At 37.7% G+C, this 19,153-nt stretch overlaps 1 protein-coding gene across 1 annotated transcript; it reads right to left on the bottom strand.

Moving 5' to 3' along the window:
• Window positions 1-7,504: 7,504 nt before the first annotated feature.
• Window positions 7,505-8,952, bottom strand: LOC118828019 (autophagy-related protein 13-like). Its single transcript, XM_036734404.1, has one exon. The coding sequence runs from the start codon at window positions 8,899-8,901 to the stop codon at window positions 7,588-7,590; it is 1,314 nt and encodes a 437-aa protein (XP_036590299.1). The 5' UTR covers window positions 8,902-8,952; the 3' UTR covers window positions 7,505-7,587.
• Between the last annotated feature and the right edge of the window lie 10,201 nt (window positions 8,953-19,153).

Below are 19,153 nucleotides of genomic sequence, written 5' to 3'. Positions count from 1 at the left end.
AATAAATTATTTTTTTCCTTTAGTTTTTTTGGTCTTTAGTAAAATAAAAAAGAAAGAAAAAGAAAGGAAAGAAGAGAAAGGAAGGGACTCAGGAATAGAGGGAGTTATAATAGTAATAATATTTCACATTTCCATCATACTTTAAGATCTGCAAAGTATTTTATATAGAAGAAAGAAGAAAAGAGGCTAAAGTTGAATAAATAGTATCTCACAAAATGCAGTTGAAACCCCTATTGTCTTTCCTCAGACATATTTTTTGGTAGGAATGGATATGAGAAATAAATCCTTGATTAACTTGGTGATTGAATTTAGACCCTTCTTTCTCTAACCATGAATACTTCAATAAATATTAAATCTAGTGGCAAATACAAAATAGGCTTCTTTCCTGAAATGCTGGGCCATAACATTTCTTCACATGGGAGAAGCAACTCTAAGTAATGCAAAGGAGTGATTGCAAAAAATATAAGGCACCTCTGAATCTTAAGGTATAGCCAAATGATCCTGCTGACTTGGCCTGCTAGAGTCCTATTGTAACCTCTTTAATGTGTAAAGAAATGAATTGTGTTGATATCCCCTTACTAATCTTTGAGTGAGGGCAAAGTAATGGTATGACTTTTTTAAAGTCAAAATGATTTTTACAAACTCTTCAGTGCTCTAGGTAAAACTCAATGGGACTACTATAGAATATAAGCTCTTTTAGAGTAGGAATTATTTCATTCCTTTTTACATACTTGTGCTGGCTAGTAGTCTAGTAGGTACTTAATATTTGCTTGTTGATTGATTGTAGTAACTTTCCTTCCTTTGTTCCTTCCTTCATTTGTTCGTTCATTCGTTCCTTCCTTCTTTCCTTTCTCCTCCTTCTCCTTCTCCTCTTTTTTCTCCTCCTCCCCCTTCCTGTATTCTCTCTCTGAATCTGGGTGGCATAGCTAAAGGTCAGGATCGGGAATTCGTAGTTTTAAAGATCCCTAACCCTATTTCAGTATACCCAAACATATAACTAGGTAACACTTATCTGGGTGAAGGCTTAGATAATAGGATTGAAACCTAGAAAGGACCTGAGAGATCATCTAGTGAAGTGTTTGCTAAATTCTTTTGATTGAGCACCCCTCAATAAAAATTTTTGAGCATGTGCTCCCAATATATGTATATTCATTTATTTATAAATTATATAATATATTGCTATATGACTCTATTATGTACCTTATAAAATATGCACAAATAGAGCATTTAAAATGAGATAAATGAAATAAACAATATTTAAAATATTTTATTTATTAGTGACTCAAAATATATTTATTCTCACTAAAATATCAATTAATAATTAATCAGTATGGTTAACTCATAATTTAGTGACAACATTTTAGTGAGAGCAATGTGATTGGAGCTGACTCATTATTTTTTACTTAACACTTTGAGGTTCAGCAGTACCTCACAATATGTTGAAGGTGAACAAATGGATGAAGGCACCACTGTCAATTACTCCATGTTGTAGAAGTCTGATTCTTCCCTCAGGCTATCTCCTCAACTGTATGTGCAGGGGGTGAGCTCTTAAATGTAACCAACTGTCCAAAAATCAAAATCTACACACAACACACTTTTAAGTTTAATTTGCACATTAAAATTTTCACTATCACTTTCTTAAATCTAGAGAATCAACAAAACAAGAAATCAAACCCTGATTCATACCTTTTGCCAACTTCCAAGCAGCAAATGTTTATACTGAAAGTTTAACAACATACTTTTGTGATCCAATTTGAATTGGCTCCATCATGTATCCCTGTGATATGCTGGACTGAGTAAGGGTGTCAGTGCAATTGTGCATTTAGTATAGTGGTATTTTGGTCCTTAAAAAAATTATTTTTTAAATAAATAAATTTTTAAGCATATTGAGGTGGTAGTAGATAGAGTCAGGAAGCCTGGAGCCAGGAAGATCTGAGTTCAAATCTAGTCTCTGATACTTACTAGCTGTGTGATCCTGGGCAAGTCATTTAAGTTGTTTGCCTCAGTTTCCTCATTTGCAAAATGAGGAAAATAATAGCACCTAGCTACCAAGGTTGTTGTGAGAATCAAATGAGATAACAATTGTAAAGCATTTAGCAATGTGCTTGGTATATAGTAGGTGCTATATAAATGTTAAACCAGCATGTATAATTTATTTTTCTCAAATCCATATAGTAACTGATGATATCTTGCTATTGTGGCATCCTGTTAACTAGCAGTGCCTGATTTTCTATAAACAAACACAGGGGGCTATTTGGAACTTAGATCTTACTATTGGCAGGTAGGGAGCACAGGGTGGGTGGGACAGTAATCCACTTGCTTAAGACTTCCAATAATTAATATACTAGTAAGAATGATTGGTTGGAGTGATCATCTTTAATTTGTTACAACTATTGATTGAATATATAGGCTCACATACTGCAATAACCTTGCATACTATTTAATGTTGCAGAATGGTCCATTTTAAAAATATACTTAAATATTTTTTAACATAAATGTGTATTAAAGCCTTTTCCGCATCTTTGTTATTTTAGGTATCAATATTTTGTATTATACTCATTCTTGTAGCTCCAAAAAGCTAAGGCATGAGCAGCAGCCATACTCTGGTAAAATTGTCTTGGCAGATGGCCTAAACCAGGTTGAGGGTAATTGACAGGCTTGAAACCCATAGGTGAGTTAGGGGGATGTCTGCCCCAAGTATGTGAAGACTTCCCCCAGTGGAATGGGTGAATGAGAACAATTTGTTCCAATGGCCATGATTACAGCTGAAACAGGTGCTATGGAGCACTTAGAGCTTAGTCAGGTACTGAAGATGCAGAAGTCATCCTCTGCATCCCAGGCCATCACCAGTCATTTTTACTTTTGTCTTGCTATTGGACTTAGATTATTATGGAAGACAGAATGAGGCTGATGACTATGACTGCCTCACTTAAATCCAATTCACATGAAAATCAAGACATCACCATGTGATGTCATTGGTTTTCAAAATGAAGAACAAAACATTATGCTTATAATTTTCCTAATATTGAAATAACAGTGAATTTCTGGTATAATTCCAACCTGGTCTCACTTCTTATTCCCTTAGAATTTGGCATTTAATCTCATCATTGCGCGGAAATTGCTCTCTGCAAAGTTACCAATGATTTCTTAATTGCCAATCCAGTGGTCTTTTCTCAGTCTTCATTCTTCTTAATCTCTTTACAACTCATGACACTGTTGATCACCCTCTGCTCCTTGATAGTCTCTTCTTTCCAGATTTTTACCATACTATTCTCTCTCTTGGTTTTTCTTTTCTCTTAACTATTAGGCCACTTCTCAGCCCCATTTGCTGGATTTTTATCCAAGTCATGCCCACTAACCACGAGTGTCCAACAGGGTTCTGTTTTGCCCCTCTTTTCTTTCTGTATCATTTCTCTTGGTAATCTCATCATCTCCTATGGAATAATATATCATCTCTGTGCTGATGATTCTCAAATCCACCTGTCTTCCCTAACCTCTCTGATCTTGCATTTCCAAATGCCTTTCTGACGTCTTCAACTGGTTGTCTAGTTGACATCTTAAATTTAACACATTCAAAACTGAATTCATTATCTGTTGCCCTAAGTCTTCCCTCCCTCCCTCTGAACTTCTGTATTACTATCAAGGGCAACACTGTCCTTCCATTCTGTCAGGCTTGCCACCTCAATTCCTCAGTATCTCTCAGTTCCCTATATTGAGAAATGAGCATTTTATCAGAGAAACTGCAGGTAAAAATTTCCCTCAGTTCTGTTTTCTTTTTATTTTGACTGCTTTAGTTTCATTTGTGCAAAATCTTTTTAATTTTGTGCAATCAAAATTATCTATTTTACTTCCCAGAATCTTGTCTATCAATTGTTTGGTCATAAACTCTTCCCTTATCCATAGCTATGACTGGTACATTTTTCTGTGCTCTTCTAACTTACTTATGATATTACCCTTTATGTCTAAATAATTTATCCTTGACTTTATCTTGGCATATAGTTTAAGATACTGGTCTTGAACTAGTTTTTGCCGAACTGCTTTCCAGTTTTCCCAGAAATTTTGTCAGATGTTGAGTTTTCACCTTAAAAGTTTAGATATTTGGGTTTATCAAACTCTAGATTATTATGGTTATTTGCTACTATGTATTGTGTACCTACTCTATTTCACTGATCCATCACTCAATTTCTTAGCCAGTACCAGATTGTTTTGATATTACAGCTTTGTAATATTAGTTTGAAACCTGGAACTGCTGGGCTGCCTTCCTTAACAATTTTTTTCATTGATTTCCTTCATATCCTTGGCTTTTTGTTCTTCCAGATGAATTTTGTTACCATTTTTCCTAGTTCTATGAAATAATTATTTGGTATTTGATTGGTATGACACTGAATAAGTAAATTAACATAAGAAGAACTGTCATTTTTACTATATTAGCTTTGTCTACTCATAAGCAATTAATATTTCTCAAATTTTTCAAATCTGTCTTTATTTGGGTGAAAAGTGTCTTGTAATTGTGTTTATATAGTTTTATGGTTTGTCTTGGCAGGTAGACTCCCAAGTATTTTATATTGTCTGTAGTTATTTATCTAAAATAAGAATTTATCTTTTTCTGCTGAGTTTTGTTAGTAGTATATAGAAATGCTTTTAATTTATGGGTTTTATTTTATATACTGAAACTCTGCTGAAGTTAATTGTTTCAACTAGCTTTTTAGTTGATTCTCTAGGGTTTTCTAAATATACTATCATATTATCTGAAAAGTATGATAGTTTTATTTCCTCATTGTTTATTTTTATTCCTTCATTTTCTTTTCTTTTTTTAATCTTACTCCTACAGCTAGAATTTCTAGTACAATATTGAGTGATAATGGAAATCTTTGCTTCACCCCTGATCTGTTTGGGAAGACTTCAAGTTTATCCCCATTATAATGTTTGCTTTTGGTTTTAGATAGATATTACTTATCATTTTAAGAAAGGTTCTATTTATTCTTGTGGTTTCTAGTGTTTTTTTTAAATAGAAATGGGCATTGTCAAAGGCTTTTTTGCATTTATTGATATAATCATATGATTTTTGTTGTTATTAATGTGATCAATTATTCTGATAGTTTTCCTAATATTAAACCAGCCCTGCATTCCTGGTATAAAGGCCACTTAATAATAGTGTATGATCTTTGTGATATATTGCTGCAATCTCCTTGCTAGTATTTTATGAAAACATTTTTACATTGTTATTCATTTAGGAAATTGGTCTGTAGTTTTCTTTGTCTACTTTTTGCTTTCACTGTTTTAGATATCAAAACCATATTTGTGTCATAAAAGGAATTTGGTAGGACTCTTTCTTTACTTATTGTATTAGGATTAATTATTCCTTAAGTGTTTGTAGAATTCACTTGCCTAAGGGTTTTTTCTTAGGGAGTGCATTGATGACTTGCTCAATTTCTTTTTCTAAGATAAGGTTATGTAAGTATTCTATTTCCTCTCTTGTTAATTTGGACGGTTTACATTTTTTTGGAAATATTCATCCATTTCATTTAGATTGTCAATTTTACTGGCATGTAATTGGACAAAATAACTGCTAAATTGCTTTAATTTCATATTCATTGATGAAATATTCACCCTTTTCATTTTTAATTCAAGTAACTCAGTTTTATTTCTTTTAAAAAATCAAATTAGCTAACAGTTTATCTATTTTTTTTCATAAACCGAATCCTACTCTTATTAGTTCAATGTTACTTTTTTACCTTCAAGTTTACTAATCTCTCCTTTGATTTTCAGGATTTTCATTTTTGTCTTTAATTGATTTTTAATTCAGCTTTGATTTTTTTCTAGTTTTTTTTAGTTGCATCGCCAATTCATTGATTTGCTCTTTCTCTTTTTCTTTTTGATGTATGTATTTAGAGATATAAAGCTTCCTCTGAGCACTGCTTTGTATCTCACAGATTTTTGAAGGCTGTCTTATTGTTGTCATTCTATTCAGTGAAATAACTGATTATTTCTATGACTTGTTCTTGATCCACTCATTCTTTAGGATTAGAGTATTTAGTTTCCAATTAGTTTTTAATCTACGTTTCCATGACCCTTTATTAAATGTGATTTTATTGCCTTATGGGCTAAAAGGGGAGGATTTAATATTTCTTCTTTTCTGCACATGGTTGTGAGGTTTTTATGCTGTAATACACAGTTAATATTTGTGAAGGTGTCATGTAAAACTGAGAAAAAGGTACATGCCTCAATCTACTTTCCAGGTCGTTTTTTTCCAATGATATATTTCATATTTTCTTCTATTTTTTCATTCTTTTCATTTTGTTCCTATTGTTTTTTGATGTCTCATGAAGTCATTAACACTGACTCTTCCAATTTTAATTTTTAAGGAATTATTTTCTACAGTGAGTTTTCTTTTTCCATTTGGCCAATTTTTTAAGGTATTATTTTCTTCAGTATTTTTTTGTACCTCTTTTGCCAAGCTGTTAATTGTCTTTCCATAATTTTCCTCCTTTGCTTTAATTTATTGAACTAATTTTTCCTCCACCACTCTTATCTCATTTGGAAATTTTTTTTAAGCTCTTCCAGGAATTCATGTTGGGCTTGTTTCCAATTCACATTTTTTTCTTTAAGGCTTTGCTTTGAGATATTTTGACTTCATTGTCTTCTTCTGAATTTGTGTCTTGATGTTCTCTGTCACCATAGTACCTTTTTATGGCTAGGTTCTTTTTTTTTTGTTATTTGGTCATTTTCCACCCTATTTCTTGATTTGGAATTTTATGTTAATGTTTCAGTCTGTTCCCCATGTGTGTATGTGGGATAGAGTCTACTTCAGGCTTCAGATTTTCTTTGCACTACTGCTTTTAGAGTGAGATCTAGGATTCTAGAAGTTTTCAGTGCTTCCTGTATGGTAAGGTCTGGGGAGACATGGGGTCACACTGCTGTCTTTGTCTGTACTCTGGGCCTTACCTAGGAAGGATCCCTGATTCCTTGGGATTATAAGTGAGACTGCACCTTAGGGTGCCATCTCCCTTGGGAATAGATATTTCCCTCCAGGGTCTCCTAACCTTCCAAAGCAGAAGTGACACTGCCTCTCATAGGTCCCATTCCCTCTTGAATAAAGGTATTTCTCTGTGCTCTTGAACTATGACCCAGAAGTGAGTATAGGTGATGGAGTTGCCAGTGTCTGGTCCTGTGTCTAGTACTAGCATAGGGGTATCTTGTAATCTCTTTCTGACCAGTTGTCAGGTTCCATTACTGTCTCTGCTCTAGGCAGGCGTGGAAAAGACTCTTGGTAGAATATACACTGAGAAGCAGACCCTTGGGGGAGGTGGGGAAGCCCCCTTTTCACCAGCTGTGCTTAGGTTATGACCCAGAATTCGAATGCTGCAGGGACTGGGCCCTCTTCAATGCTGGCCCCTGGGTTTGACTGGGGCAGGAATGGAGAAGCCCCTTCCCTCTGCCTTCCACCCCCCGGCCTGGATTGAAGCTGAATAAATAACAAATGAGAGAGATGGGGAGAAGAGAGAGAGAGGTGGAATGGTCTCTATCCTCAGGGGTGTCCAAGAAAGGGGCTGCTGCTGCTGCTGGGGAGTGGGGACGATGCCGACTTTATTGCAGGGTCTCCACAAAGGCATCAAACTCTTTGACGTTCTTCTCATGCACAGCCAGTTTTTTGGGGAGTGAGTCAAAGTCAACCATGACAAAGTCATCCTGCGTGTTTCCACTGCTGCCGCCGCTGGACCCATCGGAGTGTAAGCTGCCTTGGAGAGGAGATTCAGTGTCTGGGGAATCAGGAGGATTTACCATGGGATCATTATCCTCAAGCTCAAAGTTCTTGGGAGCAAACATGGCAAAGGGGATGTCCAAATTGGTCATTGTTACCTGATCTAGTGAATTGTTGACAAGTGCTCCCACTTTCCTAACCAAGATGGCCTCCAGAACGTCATGGGGGGAGCCTTGGCCTTCACTGCTGTTGGAAACAGTTTCAGTGTCTTCACTGCTGGAAGGAGTGACTATGTAGTGGGCACCATCAGAAGGGGTAAAGGTTGCCATCTTCTCATGGTCGGCCTGGGTGCCATGGGCAGGCTGGCTGGGAGCCAGGGGCACCCCACCTTCCTTCCCTGGAACCATTAACTGGGATGGAGGGGAGGTTGAGAAAGAAGTGGTGCAGACTTCCTGAGAGTCCTCCACAGACGGGTATGCCACCCCGGCATCCTCACCAGCCGTCCTGTAGTTGCAGGGGTGCATGGGCGAGGAGCTGGGGTAGGGACGGTCCACAAAATGATCAATGACAATCCCCATGATAGGTGGGGTCCTCTCAAACTGCCTGGTAGACATGAAGGCAAGGTTAATTCTGTAGGCACAGGACAGAGTGATAGTGCCCACAGGGGTGCCTACTGTGCCAACTTGGACTGTCTGGAAACCTTCTCCTAAGCCATTCAATTGGACTTCTCCAAAGTATATCCTGTAGAGTATGATATATTCACGACCCTGTTTCCTGGAGAGTTGGTAGGCTGGTGTCACTCTAGTGATGGCGAGCAGAGACTTCAGCAGTAATGACAGCCTATTGTACACAGTGTAGGAAACTTTAATTTCTTTGTCGCACTTTTCATTCATTTCAAGACACCAAATTTCTAGTTCCATGGAATCTCCCTCTGAAGTCTTGAGTGAGATTTCCACGCACATCGACCTCCCCACGGCGGGAAGCTGCCCCGCTAGGGCTTTCTTGGCCTCTTGTGTGACCTCTGGGATATCCTTGATGGCCAAGTTGAACCAGTCAGATCCTGTTGGGGAAGATGACGAGCGAGTACAAATCTTTTCTCCCAAACGTGCCTGGACTATCACTTGGATCGTCTTCAGGGCAAAAAATTTGATGAACTTGTCCAGGTCCTTCCTGTCTTGGGAACTGAGATCAGCATCCATTGCATACACAAATCTGTGGGGCTCGGGGCTCGCATTCCGGGGCCCGGGGCGCCTCCTCCGGCCTCGGCCTGGGCCCCACCGCTGGGTGCCTGGAGCCTCCCTCCTCGCGGGCCGCAGGGCTCTGCGTCTGCCTCTGCTCAAGTCCGGCCGCCTGTGCTCACCCGTCCTCCGCGCTGCGGGTCCCACCGCCTCACGGCTCAGGCTCGCACGTGCTGCTCCGGCTCCGGCTCCAGCCACGAGGCCTCCCGGCTCCAGGCGCCGCCATCGCTGCTGTTTGTTTTCCTCCACAAGATTTTGAGTTACAAATTTTCTCCCCATTTCTACCCTCCTCCCATTCCAAGATGGCATATATTCTGATTGCCTTGTTCCTCAGTCAGCCCTCTCTTCTTTCACGCCACTACCCTTCCCCCCCCCCCCACCCCATCCCTTTTCCCCTTACTTTCTTGTAGGGCAGGATAGATTTCTATGCCCCATTCTCTATATATCTTGTTTCCCAGCTGCATACAAACTTTTTTTAAAATTTCCTAAGCATCTGCTTTTAGAACTTTGAGTTCCAAATTCTCTCTCCTCTTCCCTTCCCACCCATCCTCCCTAGAAAAGCAAGCAATTCAACATAGGTCACACAAATATCATTATGCAAAACACTTCCACAATGCTCATGTTGTGAATTGCTAACTATATTTCCTTCCATCCTATCCTGTACCCCTTTATTCAATTTTCTGCCTTAACCCTGTCCCTTTTCAAATGTGTTTGCTTTTGATTGCCTCTTCCACATATCTGCTCTCCCTTCTATCATCCGCCCTTTTATTATCCCCTTCCCCTTACTTTTCTGTGCAGTAAGATACCCAATTGAGTGTGTATGTTATTCCCTCCTCAAGTTGAATCTGATGAGAGAAAGATTTGCTCATTCCCCCTCACCTGCCCCCTCTTCCCTTCCAACAGAACTGCTTTTTCTTGCCACTTTTATGTGAGATAATTTACCCCATTCTAACTTTTCTTTTCTCCCTCTCTCAATATATTCCTCACTCACTCCTTAAATTTATTTCATTTTTTTTAGATATCATCCCTTCATATTCAACTCATCCTGTGCCCTCTGTCTACATTCCCTTCAACTCCCCTAATACTGAGAAAGGTTTCCTGTATTACACACATCATCTTTCCATGTAGGAATGTAAACATAACAGTTCAACTTTTGTAAGTCCCCTATGAATTCTCTTTCTTATTTACCTTTTCATGCTCCTCTCGATTCTTGTGTTTGAAAGTCAAATTTTCTATTCAGCTCTGGTCTTTTCACTGAGAATGCTTGTAAGTCCTCTATTTTATTGAAAATCCATATTTTGCCTTGGAGTGTTGTACTCAGTTTTGCTGGGTAGGTGCTTCTTGGTTTTAATCCTAGCTCCTTTCATCTCTGGAATATCATATTCCTAGCCCTTGCATCCCTTAATGTAGAAGCTGCTAGATCTTGGGTTATTCTGATTGTGTTTCCACAATACTCAAATTGTTTCTTTCTGGCTGCTTGCAATATTTTCTCCTTGATCTTGGAACTCTGGAATTTGGCAACAATATTCCTAGGAGTTTTCTTTTTTGGGATCTTTTTCAGGAGGCAATCAGTGGTTTCTTTCAATTTTTATTTTACCCTCTGGCTCTAGAATATCAGGGTTGTTTTCCTTGATAATTTCTTGAAAGATGATGTCTAGGCTCTTTTTTTGGATCATGGCTTTCAGGTAGTCCAATAATTTTTAAATTATCTCTCCTGGATCTATTTTCCAGGTCAGTGGTTTTTCCAATGAGATATTTCACATTGTCTTCCATTCTTTCATTCCTTTGGTTCTGTTTTATAATATCTTAGTTTGTCATAATGTCACTAGCTTCCACTTGCTCCAATCTGATTTTAAGGTGGTATTTTCTTCAGTGGTCTTTTGGACCTCCTTTTCTATTTGGCTAATTCTAATTCTGCCTTTCAAGACATTCTTCTTCTCATTACCTTTTTGGAGCTCTTTTGCCATTTGGGTTAGTCTATTCTTTAAGGTGTTATTTTCTTCAGTATTTTTTTGGGTCTCCTCTAGCAAGTCATTGACTTGTTTTTCATGATTTTCTTGCATCACTCTCATTTCTCTTCCCAATTTTTCCTCTACTTCTCTTACTTGTTTTTCCAAATGGTTTTTGAGCTCTTCTGTGGCCTTAGCCCAATTCATATCTTTCTTGGAGGCTTTTGATGTAGGCTCTTTGACTTTGTTGACTTCTTCTGGCTGTATGATTTGATCTTCTTTGTCACCAAAAAAGGAATCTAAGGTTTGAGTTTGAGTCTGAGTTCATTTTTGCTGCCTGTTCATGTTCCCAGACAACTACTTGACCCTTGAGATTTTTGTCAGCATATGACTATTTGTAGAGAGTACTTTGTCCCAAGCTTTAGGGTCCAAGCACTGCTGTTTTCAGAGCTACTTCTACTCCACCGTCACCCCAGGCTCTGTCACAGCAGCACTCTTCCTTCCCCAAGAACTGCCAACCAGGACCGCAATTCTGATCCAAGCAGGGCACAGCAAGAGAATCTGCCTTTGTGCCCCAAAGCACTCCACTCTGATCTGCAGCTAGATTTCTCCCACCGTGTGAGCCATGGACTCGGGAAGCAGCTGACACTGGTGCTCTGGAGGCAGCCTCAGGAGCTTCCTGCTGCTGCTACCACCACTGCTGCATGACCTCCTCCACCCCCAGAGCTGGCCACCAGACTGTTCTGAACTTGATCCTGAAGTTTCCCCCTAACCTACTCTTTGGCATTTGTGGGTTGAGAAGTCTGGTAACTGCCACAGCTCACTGTTTCATGGCCCCAAGTCCTCTTCTGGCTGGCTGACTCTGGGTCTGGTCTGTCCCTGCATGGTCCATGCTGGGCTGTCCTCTGCTCTCAGCACCGTGGGATAGACTCTTCCCATCAACCATCCAGGCTCTCCTGGGCTGGAGATCTGTTTCCCTCTGCTATTTAGTGGGTTGCACAGCTCTAGAATTTGTTCAGAGTCATTTTTTACAGGTGTTTGGAGGGATTTGGGGGGGAGCTTAAGCAAATCCCTGCTTTCCTGCCACCATTTTGGCTCTGCCTCTCCCCGCCCCCCCCCCCCCATTGACTCCTAGTCTATTATTTTCATTCTCTGCTTTACTCTCCCTTCTTTGTGTGGCAGGAGCATATTTGATTCATGTAATAGGGTTCTTTCTTTTCCAATTTTTGCAAATAATTAATGTAATATTAGAATTTTTGAATATTTGATAGAATTCACTTATAAAAACTTCTGTTGAAAATTTTCTAACAATTCCCTTTATTTCTTCTTAATTTATTATGAATTCTACTTTTTTTCTTTCTGATGCTGGCAGTTTGGCTTACCTCTCTTATTTTATTTGTCATATTGGCTAATAGTTTATCTGTCATTATTTTTTAAAAGTTATATTCAATGTCTTTCCCACTCCCCACCCCCAAATTTTGTTTATCTCTTCTTTGATTTTCAGAATTTATATTTTTCTATTTGGTTGATACTTTTTTTTATTCATTGCTTTTCTAATTATTTTTAGTTGCAAGTTGAATTTGTTGGTTTGTTATCTCTCTTAGTGAAAATTTAGATTTTCCTCCAAGGACTGTTTTGACTGCATCCCAATTTTTAAAAATATATTCCCTTATTGTTTCTTTCATAATGAAATTATCTATTGCTTTTATGATTTATTCTTTTAGGAGTAAATTAGTCTCCATTTACATTTGAATCCTTTCTTCAAATTATCATTATTGATTATGAATTTATAGAAGTGATCACTAAAGGAAGTTTAATATTTCTCTTCCAAATTTATGAGGCTTTTATGTCCTAATACCTGGTTAGTTTTTATAATGGTGCCAAATACAGGGAATAATAGGGATATTTCTTTCTGTTTCCACTCTTTAATTACAAGAGGGTTGAAGATTGTATTTAACTTTCATAAAATTCTATTATAACTTTTCAAATTTTAATCTTTTATAAAATTCTATTCAGTTCCCTAACTACTTTTGTGTTTACTTTTTGTTAGATCTCTCTACATCTGAGTGATGCAGCATTTAGGAATGAATTATATTTTTGTTGTCTATTTCTCCCCATAATTTGACTAATTTTTTCCTTCAATCACTTTAATGTTATTTCATTTCAGGCATAGTTGTTTACTTGTTTCAGTCATGTACAACACTTCATGACCTCATTTGGGGTTTTCTTGACAGAGATATTGTAGTGGTTTACCATATTCTTTTTAGGCTCATTTACAGATGGAGAAACTGAAGCAAATAGGGTTAAGTGACTTGCTCAGGGTCACGGGGTTAGTAAATGGCTCAGGCTGTGTTTGAACTCATGAAGATAAGTCTTCCTGACTCCAAGCCCAGTGCTCTCTGCCACTTAGCTGACTTATTTCAGGCATAAATATTAAATATTTTGTATATCTAGTACCTTTAACATAATGTAGTTTTCCTTCTTTTTAGCCATTTATGTTTACATCTGCCTTTTCAGAGACCATGATTGTTAATGTTGCTATTTTGAATTCACCTGAACCATAAAAAATTCTTCTCCATACCTCCATGTAAATTCTGTGTAAATCTTTATATTTCAAGTGTTTTTCTTGTAAAGCATATATGGTTGTATTCTGATTTCTAATCCAGTCTGCTATACTCCTCCCTTTATATAGGTTAGTTCATGTCATTCACAAACATTGTTATGATTGTTGTGTATTTCCCTCCATCATATACTTCACAATTTTTCCTCTTTCCTCCTTTATAAAGAATCAGGGAGTGAAGAAGCAGAAAGAATCTGAACACTAGTAATCTATAATTGTTCCTACTCCTCTTCTCCTCCTTTCTTCGTTAAGTACAGACCTATCTCTTCTTATACTTTATCTCTTTTCTTATTTTATCTTTATAATCAACCCTCTCAAGTTGAAATTTGTTTTTTCTGTCACTATTCCTTCCTGTAAGGCCAATCTGTAAATGAAAGATCTCTCCAGTCTATTGAATAGGCCTCAGGTGGGACCAACAAAGGGAAGCCTGATTAGAGGTAGGCCCATACCCTTTCACTGACTGTGCGTGAGGCTGCAGGCCCCATACCTTTTTGTTAAGTGGGCTCTGAGCCCTCAGGGCCTGGAAAAGGGTATGTAAACTCAGAGGTTAGTGGTTTCACCTTTGGAGGCACACTCATTGGAAGAGTGTTGGTGATTTGGCTAGACAAGACTCTGGGTAGCTGTTGGAGCTCCTCTGAGCTTTGAAAACCCAGATGTTGGGTGCCTCTCTCTCTGGTAAGTATGTCATTCCCTGGTCAGACAGATAGAGGCCTGTCTGTTGATTTCTGTGTGTGTTTGCTCTGTTTATATAATGTATGCTTGTAAATTCTGTTTGTATTCTCTCTGAAGTTCAGGGTGCTGGTTTTTCCTCCTGAACTAAGTCAATGGTATATGTATATTTAATTAAAGTGAGATTGTTAACCCCTTAAAGATGCTTTCCTTAGAAAAGCAGATCAAAGAATTTGTGCTAGCAGCCTTCCTGTGTGCTTTTGTTGTTGGTCTTTCACCCCCACAACAGCTGTTAGCAACGTTACTATTATACCTCCCTGACTCTATTCTTCCTTTTATGTAACCTCTCCCCTTTCCTTGCCTTCACCTACTTCCAGAGTCTAATGTATCTCTACATCGAATTTTTGATGTATATATGTGTTCAATCCTCCTTTGTCCAGTGCAGACAGGAATGAGATTTATGAGATCCTTAATCTCATCGTTCCTTCCATATTTGTGTACTTTTCTTTTTATGAACCCTATTTATTTGAAATGGTACATTCTTTTCCTTTATTTTCATTTCTTTCCTAGTGAGTTCCTTTATCCCTCCTTTTTTTTTCCTTTCTTAAAACCAACAAAACTTAAAACTATACCTAAGTTTGGCATTTAACTTATTTAACTACTACGGTGACCCTTAAACACAGTTGGATTTGGAAGGGACACTTGTCGTTTCACCCTCTATTAGAATATAAGCACTTTATTATTGTTTAGCCTATTCTAGATTTCTCTTGACTCCTGCTTGTATTTCAAAATTTCTACTCAGTTCTATTCTTTTCATTAGGGATTCTTGAAGTCTTCTATTCTATTAAAAGCACATTACCCACTACTCTAAAAGATTAGACTTAGTTTGGCAGGGTAAGTTATTCTTATTTGTAACACATGTAACATGTTAACATCATATGTAACATCATATATAATACCATATGTAATATAATATTCCCAGATTTTCTCTTCTTTTTGTTATTTGCAGCATAATCTTATGTGATCCTGCCATATTTTACCTCATTCATGCCTAGATTCAGTTGCCAGATTTCTTCTCCTCCTCCTCCTCACCTGCTGTCTTGCCCCCATGTGGGTACCCTTTCCATGCCCAGCTTTCAATCTCCTCTATTGATGTTGTTTTCCCCATTAGAATGTGATCTCTTTTCACGTAGGGACTCTCTTGTTTGCTTATATTTATAATCACTTAGCACAGTTCCTGGCACACAGTAAGTCCTTAATAAAATATCTATCCATCCATCTATCTATCTATCTATCTATCTATCTATCTTTTATCCTTTCATTTTTTTCTCCCAATCTGTCAATTTCCTTACAGTTTCATTTTTATATCATTTTAGTACTTTCATTTATCATTGTAATGTTTGTTGCCTTTTCCCCCCTCCTAAGCTCTTAGACTCTCCTTAGAGTTGTGGAGTTGTCTTCTAGATTTACCTCTTGAGCTTTTCTTAATATATAATATTTCTATAATCTATAATCTTAATCTATCATCATAATCTATAATATAATATTTCTTCATTTTGATAGTTGTTTTCATCTGTTTATTCCTATATCTAGCCTCTGTTCTTGGTTTTTATGCTCAGGGTAATCCCTTCCTGCTCTTTTGCATGACTTTGGCTAGACCTTATTTTGTTTGGATGTAGTATAGGTGTTGCCACCTCTTGAGTCAGTTGAGGAAGCTCTAAGGAATATGACCTCAGAGGTAACTATGAAAAAAAGAAACCATCTTTTGAAAGAGAATCACTCTTCTTCTGTTTGAGGGTAGGGAAAGGGAATTTCTGTCTCCTACACTTCTCAATTATGCAAATGTGTCCTGTATAGTTTAAAGTGGAGCTACACAAACAGGAGGCACTATGACAATGAGCAGGGAATTTGAAAAGAAGTAAAGAAAGGAGACTTGAACCTCAAGGAGGTTGACCTTTGTCAGCAAGAAAGAGAGCTAGCATTGAAGTCAAGATAGAATTAGTTCTGGCAATCAGGAATTAATTTGTGGAGAGGAGAAAGCCCACAGAGATCAGCTGAGTGACCTGACCAGCAGAGGTGTTGTATCTAGGATCTAAGGAAGAAGTACCATGAAGACACCATGAGAAGACAAAGGATATTAGAGTCCTGAAGTGCCAGGGATATGAATTGTCCTAGCCACATGTGTTCCCAACCACACCACCACACAGTACATGCATTCCAACTCCTCTCATTCATTCTGTGCATAGTTGTGGGACAGTGAGTTACAGGTTTATGGGGGAAATGTTTTTAGTTATGGATTTTGTGATGCCATTTCAGTGCCTTAATTTTAAATTAATTATTTTGGGGGGTTAATTTATTAAAGAGAATCACACGAGTGATGAGCTGAAGTTTTAGGTGTGTGGGCCCACAGAATACTTTGTTTTATCCTGCACTAGAATATAATCTCCTTGAAGGCAGGGACTCTTTTGGTTTTGTCTTTCTCAGATAACCAGAACCTTAGAGTGACTTGTAAAAATTTGGGGTAAGGATTGATAGGAAGTTGGAGCTGTATTTATAGTTCTATTGTTATACAGAACTCTCTTATGTAGCTCAGCAATTTACTTTTAATTTATAGTCTTAGAGAGTTGCCTAAGGTACTGAAAAATTAGCCCATGAGTCCTAGATCATACTGCTACTCTTCAGAGGCAGGACTTGAACCCAATCTTACAGACTCCAGGAATAGCCTTCTATTTTCTATACTACACCAACTCTTCCATTGCTAGGGAGTGCTTAATAAATTGTGGGTGCTTAATAAATATTTTTTGGGGTAACCCAGCTCCCAACCAAGTGTCATGAAAGAAGAGAAGATGGGAACTTTAGGTAGTATATAGATGGATACATTGCTCTAGATTAGCGTAGAAAAAATTGAGTACAATATCATGTACCTGCTTAAGAGATTTACAAAGTTGGTGCCAGACATTTTTGAGGAGTGAGGAGAGAGACAGTTATTAAAGGAAAATGCCAAAATCTCCCTAGAGACACACATATGTGGAAAGCTAGCACCCCAAAATGCTAGAATTGTTTTCTAGATCAGATGTATCAGACTTGAGGCCTGTATGCAGTAGCCTGAATCAGATTAAAACATAATTGGGAAATGTTTAACAAAATAAATAAAACTATAGTACAACATAGATAATGTTAATATGAGGTTTTTAAGTCAATATACAGCTGCAGGTATCCATTTCTATTTGAGTTTGACACCACTGATCTAGATCTTTGCATAAGACCATTCCCTCTTGCTTTGAGCTGAAATATTATCTTGTTCATAGCTAAAGAACTCATTCATTATATTGCATTTTCTGAAATATCTAATTGTAGAACTTCAATTTCCGTTTGCTATTTTGCTTGGATCAATCATTTGTATAACCAGTGATTGGTGGGAAAGGGTTAATTTGGTGGTATATGCTAAGGGCTACCCCCTTAAGAGCAACCAGGGGACTGATTACCCATCTGAACCTAGACTTGCACTCAAAGACGAGAGAGACATTTGAGTGAGGCAAATAGATATAATTCTAAAAGTGCATTTAGCCCCGGTAGCACTCCTAGGGCTTTCCTTTCCCACTTTACTTCTTAACCCCCAGTTAGCTTGAAGGTATGACTTTGGCTTCTCCTCCTCTCCACAGAGACAGGCCAAGCTTCAGATCCATAACACCCGTAAGCCACATCAACACATTGAGACAACCCACATGGACCCACCTATCTTACACTGAATTGAACCGAATAGCTCAAGGGCATACACCCAAATTATGGCACAGCCAAGGCTCAGCTCAGATCTCTTGACTATTAGGCAAATATTTTTTTCATTAGATCATGTTGCTTTTTTCAATTAATCCAGTTTGCAAATATATGAGGTTCTCATACAGATTTTCTTTCCTTAAGATGTTTTTGTTGATATTTCCTTCTACCTTGAAACATTGAGACATTTTATGAAGCTAAGACCAAAAAAAAAAAAGAAAAGAAAAGAAAAAAGAAGGAAAGAGGAAAAAAATAGCAGTTCAGTAAAACCAGCCAACTTATCATTTGAGTCTGACAGTACATGTAATATTCCAGACCCATAACCCCAAACATCTGCCAAGAAGTGAGGGAGGTACATTTCCTCAACTTCTCCAGGGCCAAACTTTTTGGTCATAATTACATAACATTCTATTTCAGAGCTGGTTTTTACCCTTTTACATTGCTGTAGTCGTAGTGTATATTGTTTTTTCTCATTCAGCTTATTTGATCAGGCCTTTCAAATGTTGCTTTGGATTATTCATATTCATAATTAATCATAGTAATACATTACATTCACATGCCACAATTTATTAATGCATTCCCTAGTGAATGGGCATTAACTTTGTTTCCAGATCTTTTCTATCACAAAAAGTACTGCTATGAATACTCAGTTTTTTATCTCCTTGGCAATAAATGCCTGAAGTGGGACACAAAAGTATTTCATCAATCAATTAGCAAACATTTATTAAGAGCCTACTATGTGCCAGGCTCTGTGCTGTTATAACTGTATAATTACAATCTTACTTTCAGTCTACTGTAAAGCTAAGGAAAATGATTAGTTGAGGGACATAGTGGTACAGAAAGACGCAAAAGACAATATTTATCTAAAGGAGCTTACAATCCAATAGGGGAGATAACATACAAGCAAATAGATACAAATCAAGTGATATACAGGATAACTAGGAAATAATTAACAGAGAAAAGGAACTAGAATTAAGAGAGGTTGGGAAAGATTTCCTCTAAAAGATGAGATTCTAGTTGGGAGTTAAAGGAAGCCAGGGATGTCAGTAGGCAGAGTTGAGGAAGGGGAGCATTTTCAGGGATGGGGGGCAGCCAGAGAAAATTCCTTGTGCTGGGAAATGGAGTACTTGTTCATGGAATAGCCAAGAGGCCAGGATGACTGGAATGAAGAACATGTGTTGGGGAGTAAGTTATAAGAAGA

Source organism: Trichosurus vulpecula, chromosome 1, assembly GCF_011100635.1.
Source record: "Trichosurus vulpecula isolate mTriVul1 chromosome 1, mTriVul1.pri, whole genome shotgun sequence".
NCBI lineage: Eukaryota > Metazoa > Chordata > Mammalia > Diprotodontia > Phalangeridae > Trichosurus > Trichosurus vulpecula.
The sequence above is the reverse complement of the archived record's forward strand: the minus strand, read 5'-3'. Positions and strand labels throughout refer to the sequence as shown.

Excerpts from the sequence above, each read along its gene's own strand:
- LOC118828019 (XM_036734404.1), bottom strand. The coding sequence starts at position 8,901 with ATGGATGCTGATCTCAGTTCCCAAGACAGGAAGGACCTGGACAAGTTC.